General features: G+C 39.4%; 1 protein-coding gene across 1 annotated transcript in view; it reads right to left on the bottom strand.

The window, feature by feature from the left end:
• Nucleotides 1-18,359, bottom strand: part of COPG2 (COPI coat complex subunit gamma 2) — a 524,466-nt gene that overhangs the window by 419,112 nt on the left and 86,995 nt on the right. Inside the window, exons 6-9 of the mRNA XM_064289731.1 lie at nucleotides 9,675-9,750; nucleotides 4,977-5,069; nucleotides 3,843-3,929; nucleotides 2,148-2,305 (exon numbers count right to left, since the gene is read on the bottom strand). Coding sequence (XP_064145801.1) covers nucleotides 2,148-2,305; nucleotides 3,843-3,929; nucleotides 4,977-5,069; nucleotides 9,675-9,750 — 414 coding nt within the window. The remainder of the gene's footprint in view (nucleotides 1-2,147; nucleotides 2,306-3,842; nucleotides 3,930-4,976; nucleotides 5,070-9,674; nucleotides 9,751-18,359) is intronic.

Genomic DNA, 18,359 nt, shown 5'->3' with positions numbered 1-18,359 from the left:
CGTGCTTCTCAAGTCAAGTAGACACATGAGACTGTGTGCGCAGCTCCTGTCTGGAGGCGAGATGAGAAGGCAGAGGGGACAGGAGCTGGTTGAATGGACACGGGAAATACAGGGTATAGAGAAGGAGTGTACTGTCACATTGCAGAGAGAGCAACTAGTGTCACCTAACAATGTGTGTATAAGTTTTTGTATGAGAAACTGACGTGAACTGTAAACTTTAACTTAAAGCACAATTAAAAAAAAAAAAAGAGAGAAAAAAGTATTAGCGAGGATGTGGAGAGTTTGGAAGCCTCATACATTGCTGGTTGTTGTCATTATTTGCCATTGAGTTGATTCTAACTCATATGCAACCCCACGTCGCTGGTAGGAATGTAAAATGGACAGCCACTACGGAAAACATTTTGGCAGCTCCACAAAAGGTTAAACATAGAGTTACCATATGAGCCAGCAATTCCCCTCCTAAGCATATACCCATGAGAACTGAAAGTATATGTTAACATAAAACTTATACATTATTTTGTTCATCAAAGGACTTTATCAACAAAGTGAAGACACAACCTACAGACTGGGGGAAAATCCAGGAACCATATATCCAATAAGGACCTAACATCCAAAATAAATAAAAAACTTCTACAACTTAACAACAAAAAGACAAACAACCCAATGAAAAAATGGGCAAAGGACTTGAACAGACAATTCACAAAAGAGGATATCCAAACGGCGAACAAGCACACGAGAAGATGCTGTGTCATTAGCCATTAACTCGTTGCCGATTCTGACTCATAATAGACCTACAGGACAGAGTAGAACTGCCCCATAGGGTTTCCAAGGCTGTAATCTTTATAGAAGCAGACTCTCACATCTTTCTCTAGAAGAGCAGCTGGTGGGTTTGAACCCTTGACCTTTCCATGCCACCAGGGCTCCTTCATTAACCATTAATGGTGATGCAAATCAAAACCACAACAAGATACCACCTTACCCCTCATTAGAATGGTAATGATCAAAAACAAACAAACAAAAAACGAAGACAACAGGTGTTGGCAATACTACCCATGCTGTGCCAATAATGAGATTAATGTGTATACAATAATTAGATTAAAATGTATACTTGCTCCACCACTTGCCACCTATGTGACAATTTACTTAGCTCCACGGAAACCTCGGTTTCCTCATCTACAAGAAGAAAATCTTTTAATATTATCTACCACTTATGAGTGTTCTGAGGACGAAATGAAAATAATGTTTGTGTATTGCTAAGCACAGTGCCTGGCATAAAACACATACTCCATAAATGTCAGATATTACTATTATGCGTTATGATGACAAAGATTCAAAAAAATTTACAGAGATGTACAGTGACATCTCTGAGAGCCGGAACTCGACGGGACTGCCTTGTTTTTCCAGGTTGTGCAAGTTCTCTGCGAGGTGCAGTCTTGTCACTTTTCTATCGCCTGTTTCAGTGGAAAATATTTGAGTTTTCCTTCTCTGACAGGTTTCTGCCTTACACAGGTTCTGGCTTTCACAGGTTTTACTGTATATATAATCAAATTTTTTTTACCTTTTTCTGTAAAGCTAATTAAACTCATATTTTTTTATTAATTCTGCATTATTTTACAGGCAAAGGGAAAGACAAGGAAAATCAAACTTCAGTCCTAGAGCCCTGTCAAAACCTGCAAAGAATAACGTACTCAGTTAAGAACATTCATGGTTAGAAGTCAGATGGCTGAGCTCTGGGCAGCAGATCTGCAAACAAGCAGCAGAATGATCCTGGGCAAATGATTAAACAAAGGACTTTAACATAAATAAAAGGGAAAGATTAGATGATTCCTCATATCCCTTCCAGCTTTCACATTTAATTATCTGAATATCACATCATCTACAGGTATTTTTTTTTTTTTGCTTAAAAATTCAGTTCATAAGTTACTGCATTATTAGCAAATATAACCCATAAATATATACACCAGAGCATATATTAAGGTTAAAAAAAAAAAAGTTACTTAAAACTCTGTAATCTTTTTATCTGAAAAACATCGAACTCATCTGTAAAATCAGCACTGCCCAAAATATATTCATGAAAGAAATAAACTCTGAGGTGTGTTGGCTTGCACTGAAAAATAATTCATGTTTAAGTGAGGACAGACACTTACCCCTCCTCAGTCTCTTTTAGTAAGCGACTAGCAATTCGGATCAGCATGCAGTAAGCAAACTGTGACTTTAGTCCAGATTTGGTAAACTTATTCAACATCTTAGAAACAGCGAGACGATCACTCCTCCTAAGGTGATACAAGACCCCCAGTGCATGGTACTGAGGAACAAGAGAAGGAATAAAACACAGAAAGGTTACCACAAACAGGACAAAACACATCTATGTGGAACTAGAGAAAAGATTTTTAATAAAAGAAAGCTAATTTTTAAGTCAAATGTACACAGAGTACCTTTTTCATATTGAACTAATAAGCATATGAAAGGCCAAAGTGCAGAGATGGGGATAAGTGTTTCTTATTTACCCCTAGAAACTGCAAATTCAGCCTGAACAAATGTTGAAGAGGTGGTATACAGCCAGAAGACAGCTCCAGTAAGCTGGACATTGCCCCATGCATGCTTAGTACAAAGGATCTCAGGCCCAAGGTTTTCGAAAAAAAAAAAAAAAATTTTTTTTTTTTTTTAAGGGGTAGTGGATAAGTGTCACGCCTGCTAACCAAAAGGACGGCAGTTCAAAGTTCGAATCCACCAGGTGCTCCTTGGAAACTCTATGGGGCAGTTCTACTCTGTCCTATAGGGTCGCTATGAGTCGGAATGGACTCAACAGCACTGGGTTTTTACAGATCTCTTTTGGTGGCTTTAAATCACCTGTGGCCACCATAGTAGTTAAAGGATTAATCTCCTAAAGTAGGCTTAAGAAGGGTCATTATCATGGCACTTTGTGTAAAAACACAATGATTAGAGTTAGGAGATGAGAACGTCTTCCAAGGGAAAAATGAGTTGTAAGTTGGTTCTGACGTAAGTCGAAGACCCCAATTTTTTTTTTTTTTTTAGTTTTCATTATTATTGGTTTTTATTATCAGTGTCTTTATAAATCCAATCTTTATTTGTCTTTGGTGGTTGGAAACTTTACATACAGACTTACAGATATGATGACACCAGTGAAGTGTGCACCGCACCATTGTAAGCAGTACATATTACTAACGATAAAACACATAAAAAAAGGGTCAAAAGTGCAGTTCATCCTCACTTGAATACTCATACGTCAGGGACTACCTGTGCTCTGTTTCTAAACTGAATATGCTAGCATGAGATGTTGTAAATACTGCAAGAGGACAAACATGCTCTCAAAGACAAATGGGGAAAGTTCCATAAACTTGCCAGTTAAGAATTCAATCTGGTTTCTTTTACTAAGGGACAGCCCAATGAATATAAAAAGATCTTTCTGAAAAATGGTTTCAAACTTTCACAAAGTAAAAAATGGCTCTTCACAGTGTTTATAATGTCTGTAATCAGGGCCTGAGAAGCTTGGAGTTAAACAACCCTTTACACAAGTTGTTTTTCAAATAGAGGACTGAAATGTATTGTGAATGATCTTTGGAATGAACATCTAAACCTTCCCCTGAACATAAGAATTTTTCCTGCACATTCCCAAAGGGGGACATCTAGCTTCAGGAGCTATGGCAGTAATCATAATTAGTGGAATACCTACTTGAACATACGCACAGATAGGCTACTTACCATGACAAAGAATTTGCTTTTAGTTAATGCTCATCTGGGGAATCCAAAATTGATTTGAAAATACAGGCTTAAAGAAAGCTGATCCTGAGACATAAGGTAATGTGATTCAATGACAGTACCTGGACCATGATGTTATCACTTGAAGCAGCTTCCTGAGCTTCATTGATCCAACGCTTAACTATATCATAGCTTATCTTCATCATGTGCTAAACACAGAAAAAAAAAAACAAGAGAATATAATGCCTGGTCACCAGAAGTTTGGGAACATGAGTTAGTTTTCATTTCTAACTTTCAAAAGGAACAACTTTGTAGCTTTACAAGTCTATTTCAAATCTCTACTCCTGGGGTAACTAATGAACCAGAAACACTCCAAGACCCCTTTGCAAAGGTGAATATATGTTTGTGGCCTGGGAAAGGTGTGTAAAAGGAAGTAAAGAGAGAGAACAAGAAGGGAATGGATAGTCGATAGAATGGTGCTTAATTATTGTTAATGTTATAGGTTTTACTTCCAGGGAACTTACCTGGAAGAAGGGAAGTCAGCACCAATATATTCCCCACTGTAAAACTACCAAATGTACTGCAGAATCAGGAACTCTTTTGTGAATGCAAATGCCCTACTGCATTCATTAATGCTACATTAATTTGTTGTCCTGCAGTAAATTCTGACTCATAGCGACCCTAGAGGAAACCCATAGGGTTTCCAAAGAGCAGCTTGTGGATTTGAACTGCTGACCTCTTCGGTTAGCAGTCAAGCTCCAATTTTAATCAAATACGGTATGACACATTTGAAGGATTAAATTTTGTTTCAGTGAAAAAGAGAAAAAAAGGGTATTACTAAAACGAAGATTGCTTCCAGGGAAGAAATTCAGAGGTAAGATAAAAGACTGCATAGAAGGGTACATGCAGACACAGGCACCAGGGAAAGCAGAGGGCAAAGAGGCAGGAGGTACAAGGGCGGGTCACAGAAGATTTAAGAAAACCAGATCCACCTTCATTTTCTTCCCTACCCCCTGTCCTTGCCCTACCCTCTTTATCATGTGTACAATATAATTTTATGGTTCTCACAAAACATTTCAAACACGCGAATGCTTTTAACTGCCCGTTTCAATTGTTCAATGCTCTTCTGGGTAAAGAAACAGGGATGTATACATATTTTTTAAATGTTTCACTCGTGAAAGAACCATAGTGATACTCTGTTTTAGTAACTAGAAACTGTACCATGCATAAGAACCAGAAAGTTACTGCTCACTTACTAAGGAAGATACCAGGGCTGAACTGGATACGCTGGAGACTTTATCCACAATGGCCTGCTTCATGTATCTTTCAATGGCCTGCAACATTGATCCCTAATAACATTCACAAAGACAAAAGTGTTGAGGTAAAACATTTTCATGCAAAATTAATTCAAAATACAAAAACCAGTCATATATTTGTTTCTCTGAATATTTAGAATGCATTAAAAGGATTATCACTTAATGGAGTAATGACATTCCAGAGGGCTGAACAAAGACAAGAGTAGAAATTTCAACTGGGAACATTTCAGATTATATGTAAAGAAGAAAAACAACTGTTACAACAATGAAATAAACAGTCTCAAAGTGGAGAGGTCCAGTTTTCAGGAAATATACAAGTAGAAGCTGAACCTATCAGGGATGTTATAAAAGAAATTCCTAAATTTCATTAGTGGTTTCTTTTGATGTGAAGGACATATAATTTATATGGATCCCAAAGGGTCCTAGAATTCAAATTTAATCATCTTACATACATGAGAAATCAAATGTGTAATAAAATACTATAATGAGACCAAACATGAAATCCTAGAGGAATAAAGTCATTTTTCACTTTAAATGGGGGAAAAATTAGCACTGGGAAGGCAGTGGCAGATAAAGATGCATAAACAGAACAAAATCAACACTGAGGTGAAGAAAGAGTTGTACTGCTAGTACTGGCATGGTCAAGTCTTCTGCTATCACTTTAATGCTAACAACAATGGCAAAAACAACAGAGCAGCAAAAAATATTAAACCACTTCTACTACTCCTTCCAGAATCCAGACTTACCAAAAAACATTTCTATTTCATTTGATCCTGCTCAACCTTTGTTGTTGTTGTTAGCTGCTGTCGAGTCGGTTCCAACTCATAGCAACCCTGTGCACAACACAATGAAACACTGCCCCGTCCTCCGCCATCCTCACAATCGTTGTTATGCTTGAGCCCATTGTTGCAGCCACTGTGTCAATCCACCTTGTTGAGGGTCTTACTCTCTTCTGCTGACCCTGTACTCTGCCAAGCATGATGTCCTTCTCCAGGGACTGATCCCTCCTGACAACATGTCCAAAGTATGTAAGATGCAGTCTCGCCATCCTTGCCTCTAAGGAGCATTCTGGTTGTACTCCTCCTAAGACTGATTTGTTCGTTCTTTTGGCAGTCCATGGCATAGTCAATATTCTTCGCCAACAGCACAATTCAAAGGCATCAACTCTTCTTCGGTCTTCCTTATTCATTGTCCAGCTTTCACATGCACATAATGAGATTGAAAATACCATAGCTTGGGTCAGGCGCACCTTAGTTTTCAGGGTGACATCTTTGCCTTTCAACACTTTGAAGAGGTCCTTTGCAGCAGATTTGCCCAATGCAATGCGTCTTTTGATTTCTTGACTGCTGCTTCCATGGCTATTGATCGTGGATCCAAGTAAAATGAAATCCTTGACAACTTCAATCTTTTCTCCATTTATCATGATGTTGCTCACTGGTCCAGTTGTGAGGATTTTTGTTTTCTTTATGTTGAGGTACAATCCATACTGAAGGCTGTGGTCTTTGATCTTCATCAGTAAGTACTTCAAGTCCTCTTCAGTTTCAGCAAGCAAGGTTGCATCATCTGCATAACACAGGTTGTTAATGAGTCTTCCTCCAGTCCTGATGCCCCGTTCTTCTTCATACAGTCCAGCTTCTCGCATTACTTGTTCAGCATACAGATTAAATACGTATGGTGAAAGAATACAACTCTGACGCACACCTTTCCTGACTTGAAACCAATCAGCATCCCCTTGTTCTGTCCGAACAACTGCCTCCTGATCTGTGTAAAGGTTCCTCATGAGCACAATTAAGTGTTCTGGAATTCCCATTCTTTGCAGTGTTATCCAGAGTTTGTTATGATCCACACAAATGCCTTTGCATAATCAATAAAACACAGGTAAACATCCTTCTGGTATTCTCTGCTTTCAGCCAGGATCCATCTGGCATCAGCAATGATATCCCTGGTTCCATGTCCTCTTCTGAAACTGGCCTGAATTTCTGGCAGTTCCCTGTCGATATACTGCTGCGGCCATTTCTGAATGATCTTCAGCAGAATTTTGCTTGCGTGTGATATTAATGATATTGTTCTATAATTTCCACATTCAGTTGGATCAGCTTTCTTGGGAATAGGCATAAATATGGACCTCTTCCAGTCACTTGGCCAGGAAGCTCTTTTCCGTATTTCTTGGCATAGACGAGTGAGCACCTCCAGCACTGCATCTGTTTGCTGAAACATCTCAATTGATATTCCATCAATTCCTGAAGCCTTGTCTTTCGCCAATGCCTTCAGAGCAGCTTGGACTTCTTGATCATATGCCACCTCTTGAAACGGTTGAATATCGACTAATTCTTTTTCGTATAATGACTCTGTGTATTCTTTCCATCTTCTTTTGATGATTCCTGCATCATTTAATATTTTCCCCATGGAATTCTTCACTATTGCAACTCGAGGCTTGAATTTTTTCTTCAGTTCTTTCAGCTTGAGAAATGCCGAGCGTGTTCTTCCCTTTTGGTTTTCCATCTCCAGCTCTTTGCACATGTCATTGTAATACTTTATTTCATCTTCTTGAGAGGCCCTTTGAAATCTTCTGTTCAGTTCTTTTACCTCATGAATTCTTCCTTTTGTTTTAGCTGCTCAACGCTCAAGAGCAAGTTTCAGAGTCTCCTCTGACATCCACCTTGGTCTTTTCTTTCTTCCCTGTCTTTTCAGTGACCTCTTGCTTTCTTCAGGGATGATGTCCTTGATGTCATTCCACAACTCGTCTGGTCTTTGGTCACTTGTGTTCAATGCATCAAATCTATTCTTGAGATGGTCTCTAAATTCAGGTGGCATATATTCAAGGTCATATTTTGGCTCTTGTGGACTTGCTCTGATCTTCTTCAGTTTCAGCTTGAACTTGCGTATGAGCAATTGATGGTCTGTTCCACAGTCGGCCCCTGGCCTTGTTCTGACTGATGATATTGAGCTTTTCCATAGTCTCTTTCCACAGATGTAGTCAATTTGATTTCTGTGTCTTCCATCTGGTGAGGTCCATGTGCACAGTAGCCATTTATGTTGGTAAAAGAAGGCATTTGGCATGAAGAAGTCATTGGTCTTGCAAAATTCTATCATTTGATCTCTGGCATTGTTTCTATCACCAAGGCCATATTTTCCAACTATTGATGCTTCTTTGTTTCCAACTTTCGTGTTCCAATCACCAGTAATTATCAATGCATCTTGATTGCATGTTCGATCAATTTCAGACTGCAGCAGCTGATAAAAAATCTTCTATTTTTTCATCTTTGGCCCTAGTGGTTGGTGCGTAAATTTGAAAAACAGTCATATTAACTGGTCTTCCTTGTAGGCGTATGGATATTATCCTATCACTTACAGTGTTGTACTTCAGGATAGATCTTGAAACCTTCTTTTTGACAATGAATGCAACACCATTCCTCTTCAAGTTGTCATTCCCAGCATAGTAGACTATATGATTGTCTGATTCAAAATGGCCAATACCAGTCCATTTCAGCTCACTAATGCCTAGGATATCGATGTTTATGTGTTCCATTTCATTTTTGATGATTTCCAATTTTCCTAGATTCATACCTCGTACGTTCCAGGTTCCGATTATTAATGGATGTTTGCAGCTGTTTCTTCTCATTTAAAGTCATGCCACATCAGCAAATGAAGGTCCTGAAAGCTTTACTCCATCCACGTCATTAAGGTCGACTCTACTTTGGGTGCCTTCCAACCTGGGGGGCTCATCTTCCAGCACTATATCAGACAATGTTCCGCTGCTATTCATAAGGTTTTCACTGGCTAATGCTTTTCAGAAGTAGACTGCCGGGTCCTTCTTCCTAGTCTGTTTTAGTCTGGAAGCTCAGCTGAAACCTGGCCTCCATGGGTGACCCTGCTGGTATCTGAATACCGGTGGCATAGCTTCCAGCATCACAGCAACACACAAGCCCCCACAGTACGAGAAACTGACATACATGTGGGGGCTCAACCTTTAAAACTTGAGAAAACTGAAAACATACACATAAGATATATCCAAGCATGAATATAGGTGAGATATTCAATCTGTTCGGCCATGCCTAGTCTGCCCTTCCACTTCAACTTTTCTCACTCATAGCTCCTGGAGAGGGACTGCCTACCATGCTACGTGGCCTCATCGCTCCTGAAACCAAAGCCTGGGGCCAGGTTAAACACCTGACTTGGACCGGGCTGGAAGGTGGCTAATCAGATTCCCTCTCTTACAAACTGGAACTAGAGGACCTGAGTCTGGTAAAGGCTAGATCACAACACTAACCATCTAAGAAATCTTGAGGTGGCATTCCTTAAGAGCTGTCCCACAACCTGCTCTCGTGTCTGATTGTAAACTTTATCTCAAATTCTGAGAGATTTGTGTTCAATAATAAACTTTTTTTTAAGCTAAATTTGAATGAGTTTTTGTTTCCCGCAAGCAATGAGTCACGACTATGACAACAGTCCATGAGGGCTAATGGAAATGGAGGAATGAGAATCTGGAAAAAATTTTTACAAAGCCAGAAGCCACGATGCCTTCCTGGAGGTCACATTTCTCACGTGCTGAAGATTCACATAGGCAGACTATGGCATCCTACTAAACCTACGAAAACACAGTATTCCCCTTCAACACCTCAGAAAACCAAAACTCACATCAGTGATCCTGCAGAGAGCCCGGATGGCTGGGCCTCGGTACACATCTTCCTTTCCAGTCATGTCCTTAGTCAGACTAAGAAAAATAAAATCAGTTAACGTTAAATCAATTAAAGTCTTCTCTTCCTCTGAGTCCACTCTTAGCTAAGTCCCAATTGTCCCCATAATTATCATAATGCAGCAATTCAACAGATACTTACTGAGCATCTTGTACAAGGCACAGTTCTAAACCTTAAGGAATGTAATGGTGAACAAAACAAAGTCCCCTGCCTTCATGGAACTTATATTCTAGTGAGAGGAGAGTGATAACAATTACATTAAAAATGTATATATGTATATGGACATACACATAATATATATATAGTTATTTTTTAGGTGCTGTCAAGTTGATTTTCAGCTCATAGCAACCCCATGTAACAGCAGAACTGCCCCACAGGGTTTTTAAGGGTGTAATCTTTATGGGAGCAGATAGCCAGGTCTTTTTTTTTGTAGGGCCACTGGGTGGGTTTGAATCACTGACCTTTTGGTTAGCAGCTGAGTACATAACCACTGTACCACCATATATGTAGTGTTAGATACGGATAACTGGCATGAAAAAATAAAATCGCTCAAGAGTATAGAGATCCCTAGGATGAAATCCCCCTCCTCCTCCAAAAAAAGGAAAGAAAATCCCTAAACTTCAATCAGACCAGACCTAATTCTTTTTTAAAAATTCAACTAATGTGATTAACTCATGGAGTATCTCCATCTCTCAGGCATGGCTTTCTAAAATGAGAATCATCAATGGCTTCAAAATATTCAGAAAGGTGTAAAATGAAAAGTATAAGCCTTGCCTCACCTACCTACCCTTTAGTGCCACTCAACTAGTGATAACCATTGTGAACAGCTTCTTATGATTTCTTAAGGCGTTTATAAAAATATATACAACCAGGCAGGGCCAAGATGGAAGACTTGCCAGACGCTTCCTGTGCTCCCTCTTACAATAAAGACCCGAAAAAATAAGTGAATCGATTATATATGACAATCTAGAAGCCCTGAACATCAAAGGCAAAGCTGAGGAATCAAACCGAGCAGCATGAGGAGGGAGAGAGGGTTCAGAAGCAGCGAAGAGTTGCCAGGCCTGACCTGGTGGGAACCGGCACCCTACAGGCCAGATTTGATGGCACAAGCATGGTAAGGCAAGCAGGGGCATTTGGGACATGTTTTCCACGTTGGGAGAGACCGAGCAGCTGAGAGTTCACTGACGTCTCCAGAACCAGTGAAAAGTGGCGCACAAAAGATATGTACTTGCACCTCATCAACAGTGTGGAGCAAAAAACACCCCTTTGGGAAAAAAATCTCTCCCATTTACCTGACTCCTCCCCACTCTGGACCGGTCCAGAGTCAGCTTCAGTGACAGCCACTTTCCCTGGGCCAGAAGTAGGACCTGTCACATGCCCTGAGCCATTCTCCCAGCTTTGGAGGAGGAACAAATTAACAAACAGGGAAAAAATAATTTGCCAGGTCCTATGAACCAGGAACTCATGGCAGAAACCGGTCCTTTGCCTAGGCACAGGCATAAGGGGTACCAGGACTTTGAATGCTTTTCAACCCTGCATAGAACTGTGGGGGCCCATTTTAACAGTGTAGGCCCTCATTAGTACAGTACGACAGAGTATATACCTGAAATCTAACCGCAACTGTTTCAGCTGTATTGTGGAAAGGCAGGTTCGTGCCATTTGACAATACTCGGCCTATTAAGAAGGATCCCCACCTACCCACATCAGGGGCCTCAGGGCTGGTGGCTCCACCTATGCCACCTAGCCACCCACAATGGGGGGCCAGAGACAAGTGGTGCCTCCCAGTCCTTACAGCCAACATCATTGGGTGCCCATAATCTGACTGCAAAACCCACCTACTCATGCACTCTAGGGAACAGGAACATGCTTTCCTCACACACTCTCAGGGGAGATTGTCAGCCCTCTGCCTTGTTCAGTGCATGATCCACTACTGCAGTGAGGTACCTGTGCCAACACCAATGACCCCCAGTTGTTTAAGACTCTAGGTGAGAGCATGCACCACACACCTGGTGACCAACTACCTGGACACCTCAGCTGAATCCATACAAGAAAAGTAAATGGACTCCTGGGATCATATACTTAGTGACAGCTCTAACCACCTGATGCCAAGACGTTACAGCTTCAAAGGCACCAACAACAAACTAGCTTACTCAAGCAGCCTATTTGGGCATATCAAAACAAAATGCTAGGACACAGTAAGTAAACATAAAATAAGTAAATACGATGACTTATGCATGGCTCAGAGACAACAGTCAATATCAAATCACATAAAGAGGCAGAACATAACAGCTTCAGCAAGTTCCCAAAACAAAAAATCTTCCAGACCAAGAGAATTTCCTGGAATCACCGAAGGTAGAACACAAAATATTAACATACAGAACTCTTCAAGAGATCAGGAAGATCTGGCAAAACACAGAACAAGACAAGCACCACACAGACAAAGCATTAGAGGAACTTAAGCAAATTAAACAAGAGCATAATGACAAATTTAATAGGCTGCAACAATCCATAGAGACAGCAAACAGAAATCCAGAATATTAACAATAAAATTTCAGAATTAGACAACTCAAAAGAAAGTCAAAGGAGCAGAATTGAGGAAATGGAAACCAGAATTAGTGAGACTGAAAATAAGCACTTCACACCAACGTATCGGAGGAAAAATCAGATTAAAAAAATTTTGAATGTGAAGAAATCCTAAGAATTATGTGGGAATCTATCAAGAGAAATAACCTATGAGTGATGCAAGTACCAGAAAAGGGGGAAAACAGAAAATACAGAGAGAACTGTTGAAGACTTCTTGGCAGAAAACTTCCCTGATATTGTGAAAAATGAGAAGATATCTATCCAAGATGCTCATTGAACCCCACACAAGATAGATTGCAAAAGAAAGTCACCAAGACATATTATAAACAGACTTGCCAAAACCAAAGATAAAGAGAAATTTTTAAGAGCAGGTAGGGGAAAACAAAACATCACCAACAAAGGAGAGTCGATAAGACTAAGCTTAGACTACACATCAGAAACCATGCAGGTAAGAAAGCAATGTGATGTCATATATAAAGCTTTGAAGGAAAAAAATTGGCAGCTAAGAATTATATATCCAGCAAAGCAGTCTCTCAAATACGAAGGCAAAATTGGGACACTTCCAAATAAACAGAAGTTTAGGGAATTTGCTAAAACCAAACCAAAATTACAAGAAATATTAAAGGGAATCCTCCGGTAAGAAAATCAATAACATCAGATAACAGCCCAAGACTAGAACACAGAACAGAGCAAACAGATATCAGCCCAGGTAGGGAAATCACAGAAATAAATCAAACCTAAAATGCTAAAAACAAGGAAACAGAGATGTCATTCTTAAAACAAAAAAGAGGAACTAAAAAATGTAGTCATAGATCTTTCATACACAGAGGAAATCAAGGCAATATAAAGAAATAAAAGATTGGTTTAAACTTAGAAAAGTAGGGGTACATATCAAGGTTACCAAAAAGGAAACTACCAATCCTACACATCAAAATAAAACACAAGAAAAACATAAAGACTCAGCAAATACAAAAGCAACAACAATGAAAAAGAGAAAAAGAAAACATATAAAGAAAAATGACTCAGCACAGAAAATTAACCAGAAAAAAAGAAACTGTCAATAACACACGCAAAAAGACATCAAAATGACAGCACTAAACACACGTAATCAAAAATTACTCTGAATGTAAATTGACTAAAAGCATCAATAAAAATAATAAAGAGAGTAAAAAAAACACGATCTGTCTACATGCTACCTACAAGAGACACATCTTAAAGACACAAACAAACTAAAACTCAAAGGATGGAAAAAACACATCGAGCAAACAACAATCAAAAAAGAGCAGGAGAAGCAGTATTAACTTTATACAACACAGACTTTAAAATAAAATCCACCACAAACGATGAGGAAGGACACGATATAATGATTAAAGGGTCAACACACCAGGAGGATATAACCATAATAAATATTTACGCACCCTACAACAGGGCTCCAAAATACATAAACTCTAACAGCATTGAAAAGACAGACAGCTCCACAGTAATAGTAGGAGACTTCAACACACCACTTTCGGTGAAGGACAGAACATCCAGAAAGATGTTCAATAAAGACACAGAAGATCTAAATGCCACAATCAACACACTTGACCTCATAGACATATACAGAATACTCCACTCAACAGCAGCCAACGAACACAGAACATTCTCCAGAATAGATCACATGTTAGGCCATAAACCAAGCCTTAAAAGAATCTACAACATCAAAGTGTTACAAAGCATCTTTCCTGAAGTAAAGCCATAAAAGCAGAAATCAATAACAGAAAAAGAAAAAAAAAAAACTCTAACACGTGGAAACTGAACAACATCTTGCTCAAAAACTATTGGGTTACAGGAGAAATTAAGGACAAGATAAAGAAATTCATAGAATCAAATGAAAATGAAAACACGTCCTACCAGAATCTTTGGGACACAGCAAAAACAGTGCTCAGAGGATAGCAATAAATAAACACATCCGAAAAGAAGAAAGAGCCAAAATCAAAGAATTATCTCTACAACTTGAACAAATAGAAAGAGAGCAGGAAAAGAAGCCCACGGTAACCAGAAGAGGGAAATAATAAAAAAATAGAGCAGAATTACATGATATAGAGAACACAAAAATAACTGAAAGAATTAACAAGACAAAAAGCTGATTCTTTGAAGAGATCAACAAAATCAATAAACCACTGGCCAAACTGACAATAAAAAAAAAAACAGGAGAGGAAGCAAATAACCCAATTAAGAAATTAGATAGGCAATATCACAACAGACCCAACTGAAATTAAAAGAATCATTACAGAATACTATGACATAGTGTACTCTAACAAGTTTGAAAACCTAGAGGAAATGGACAAATTTCTAAAAACACACTACCTACCTAAACTAACACAAACAGAGGTAGAACCACTAAATAAACCTATAACAGAGAAGAGATTGAAAAGGTAATTAAAAAGCTCCCCACCCAAAAAGCCCTAGCCCTGACAGCTTCAATGGGGAATTCTACCCAATGTTCAGAGAAGAGTTAACACCACTACTACAAAAGGTATTTCAGAGCATAGTAAGGGATGGAATACTCCAAACTCATTCTATGAAGCCAGTATAACCCTGAAACAAACACCACGTAAAAACACAACAAAAAAAAAAGAAAATTACAGACCCATATTCCTCATGAACTTAGATACAAAAATTCTCAACAAAATTCTAGCCAACAGAATTCAAGAACATATAAAAAAATAATAATAATTCACCATGACCAGCGGGATTCATACCACATATGCAGGGATGGGTTAACATCAGAAAAACAATCAATGCAATACATCACATAAATAAAAGACAAGAGCCAAATGCTCTTAACAATTGATACAGAAAAGGCATTTCACTAAGTCCAGCACCCATTCATGATTAAAAAAAAAAAAACTCTCAGCAAAATAGGAATAGAAGGAAAATTCCTCAACATAATAAAAGGCATTTGTACAAAGCCAACAGCCAACATCATCCTAAATGGAGAGAGTTTGAAAGCATTCTCCTTGAGAATGGGAATCAGACAAGGATGCCCTTCATCACCACTCTTATTCAACATTATGCTGGAGGTCCTAGCCAGAGCAATTGGGCTAGAAAAAGAAATAAAGGGCATCCAAATTGGTAAGGAAGAAGAAAAAGTATCTCAATGTGCAAAAGATATGACCTGATATGCAGAAAACCCTGAAGAATCCTCAAGAAAACTACTGGAACTAACAGAAGAGTTCAGCAAAGCATCAGGATACCAGATAAACATACAAAAATCAGTTGGATTTCTCTACACCAACAAAGAGAATGTCAGAGGAAATCGCCAAATCAATAGCATTTACAATAGCCCTCAGAAGGTAAAATACTTAGAAATGAATCTAACCAGAGACATACAAGACCTAGACAAAGAAAACTACAGGACACTACTATAAGAAACCAAAAGAGACTTACATAAGTGGAAAAACATACCGTGCCGATGGATAGACTCAAAATTGTGAAAATTTCTATTTTACCCAAAGTGATCTATAGATACAATGCAATCCCATGCAAATTCCAATGACATTTTTTAATGAGACGGAAAAAGAAATCACCAACTTCTTGTGGAAGAGAAAGAGGCCCCAGATAAGTAAAGCACTCTGAAAAAGAAGAACAAAGTTAGAGGCCTCACACTACCTGATTTTAGAACCTATTATACCACCACAGTAGTCAAGACACCCTGGTACTGGTACAAAAACAGATACATACACCAATGGAACAGAATTGAGAATCCAGATGTAATTTCATCCACTTATGAGCAGGTGATATTCGAAAAAGGCCCAAAGTTCGTTAGCTGGGGAAAAGATAAGTTTCTTTAGCTGGCATAACACACACAAAAAAACAGATATTCTCCTGCAAAAAAATGAAACAAGACCCAAACCTCACACCATGCACAAAAACTAACTCAAATGGATCAAAGACATAAATATAAAATCTAAAATGATAAAGATCATGGAAGAAAAAATAGGACAATGCTAGGAGCCCTAACACATGGCATTAAACAGTATACAAAACATTACTAACAATGTACAAACACCAGAAGAGAAACTAGATAACTGGGAGCTCCTAAAAATCAAACACTTATGGTCATCCAAAGACTTCACCAAAAGAGTAAATAGATTACCTACAGACTGGGAAAAAGTTTTTGGCTATGACAAATCTGATTAGTGTCTAATCTCTAAAATCTACAAGGTACTGCAAAACCTCAACAACAAAAACACAAATAATTCAATTAAGAAGTGGGCAAAGGATATGAACAGACACTTCACCAAAGAAGACATTCAGGTGGCTACCAGATACATGAGGAAATGCTCACAATCATTAGCCATTAGAGAAGTGCAAATCGAAAGTACAATGAGATACTATCTCACTGCAACAAGGTTAGCATTAGTACAAAAAACACAAAATAATAAATACTGGAGAGGCTGTGGGGAGACTGTAATACTTATACACTTCTGGTGGGAATGTAAAATGGTACAACCACTTTGGAAATTGATTTGGCACTTTCTTAGAAAGCTAGAAATACAAGTACCATTCTATCCAGAAATCTGACTCCTTGGAATATATCCTAGAGAAGTAAGAGCCATCACATGAATAGGTACACGCATACCCATGTTCACTGCAGCACTGTTCAAAATAGCAAAAACATGGAAACAATCTAGGTGCCCATCAGCGGGCGAATGGATAAACGAAGTATGGTATACTCATACAATGGAATATTATACAACAATAAAGAACAATGATAAATCCACGAAACATGTCATAACATGAATAAATCTGGAAGGCATTCTACTGAGTGAAATTGGTCAGTAGCAAAAGGACAAATATTATATGAGACCACTATTATAAGAACTCAAGAAAAGGTTTAAACACAGAAGAAAACATTCTTTGATGGATAGGAGTGTGGGGAGGGAAGGAGACAGGTATTCACTCATTACATAGTAGACAATTATTTTAGGAAGTGGGGTCAAGAGGGCAGAGTAGTCAGATGATTCCAGTGATCCCTCTTACGACAAAGACCAAAAAAACAAGTCAATTAATTATATATATGACAAGCTAGGAGCCCTGAACATCAAAGGCAAAGTTAGGAAATCAAACTGAGTGGCAGGGGGAAGGAGAGATGGCTCAGCAGCGGCAAGGAGTTGCCAGACCTGACTTGGCGGAAACCGGCACCACTCTGGTACTATCCCCTGGCACAAGGGCCACCACAGCTGGCAACAGCATTTGGGATGTGGTTTCCTCAAGGAGACAGAGTCCACCTAGGCCTCTGGAATCAGTGAAGGGTAACGCTCTCAGCAAAAGGTAAGTGCTTGTGTCTAATTTATCATGCGGATAAAATAGTACTCCTTGTGAAATAATTCTCCCATTTATCGGATCCATCCCGGCTCTGCCCAAGCCGCCAAGATGGCTTCAGTGGCTGTTGATTTCCCCAGGCCTGAGATAGGTCTTACTGCATGTCCTGAGCCATTCTCCTGATCTTGGAGAAGGAACAAATTAACAAACGGGAGGGAAAATAATCTTCCAGCTCCCCTAAGCCAGGAACTCAGGGCAGAAGTGGATCCTGTTCAGGCACAGTCCATGGACTCTGAATGCCCTTCACCCCTGCACAGACCTGTGTGGGCCCACTTCAGCAGCTTAGACCCTGGTCAGCAGACTGCAACTGTGTATGTGCCTGAGATCTGACTTTAACTGTTTCCGCTGTGTGGTGAAGAGGCGGGTTTTTGGCCTTTGACACCTCTCTGCCGGTTAAACAGGGTCCTCACGTACCCACATTCAGGGGCCTGAGGACTGGTGGCTCCACCCACACCACCTATCTACCCACAACAGGGGTCCAAGGATAAGTGGCACCTCCCAGTCCTTACAGCCAAAAGCATTGGGTGTCCATGGTCCAGCTGCAGAACCAACCCACCTGTGCACTCTAGGAAACAGGGACATGCTTTCCTCACAGACACTCAGGGGATGGTTGTCAGCCCCTTGCCTTGCTCAGAGCATGACACATTGCTGCAACCAGATACCTGTGCCTACA

The sequence above is a fragment of the Loxodonta africana genome, chromosome 8, assembly GCF_030014295.1.
Source record: "Loxodonta africana isolate mLoxAfr1 chromosome 8, mLoxAfr1.hap2, whole genome shotgun sequence".
NCBI classification, from domain to species: Eukaryota; Metazoa; Chordata; class Mammalia; order Proboscidea; family Elephantidae; genus Loxodonta; species Loxodonta africana.
The sequence above is the reverse complement of the archived record's forward strand: the minus strand, read 5'-3'. Positions and strand labels throughout refer to the sequence as shown.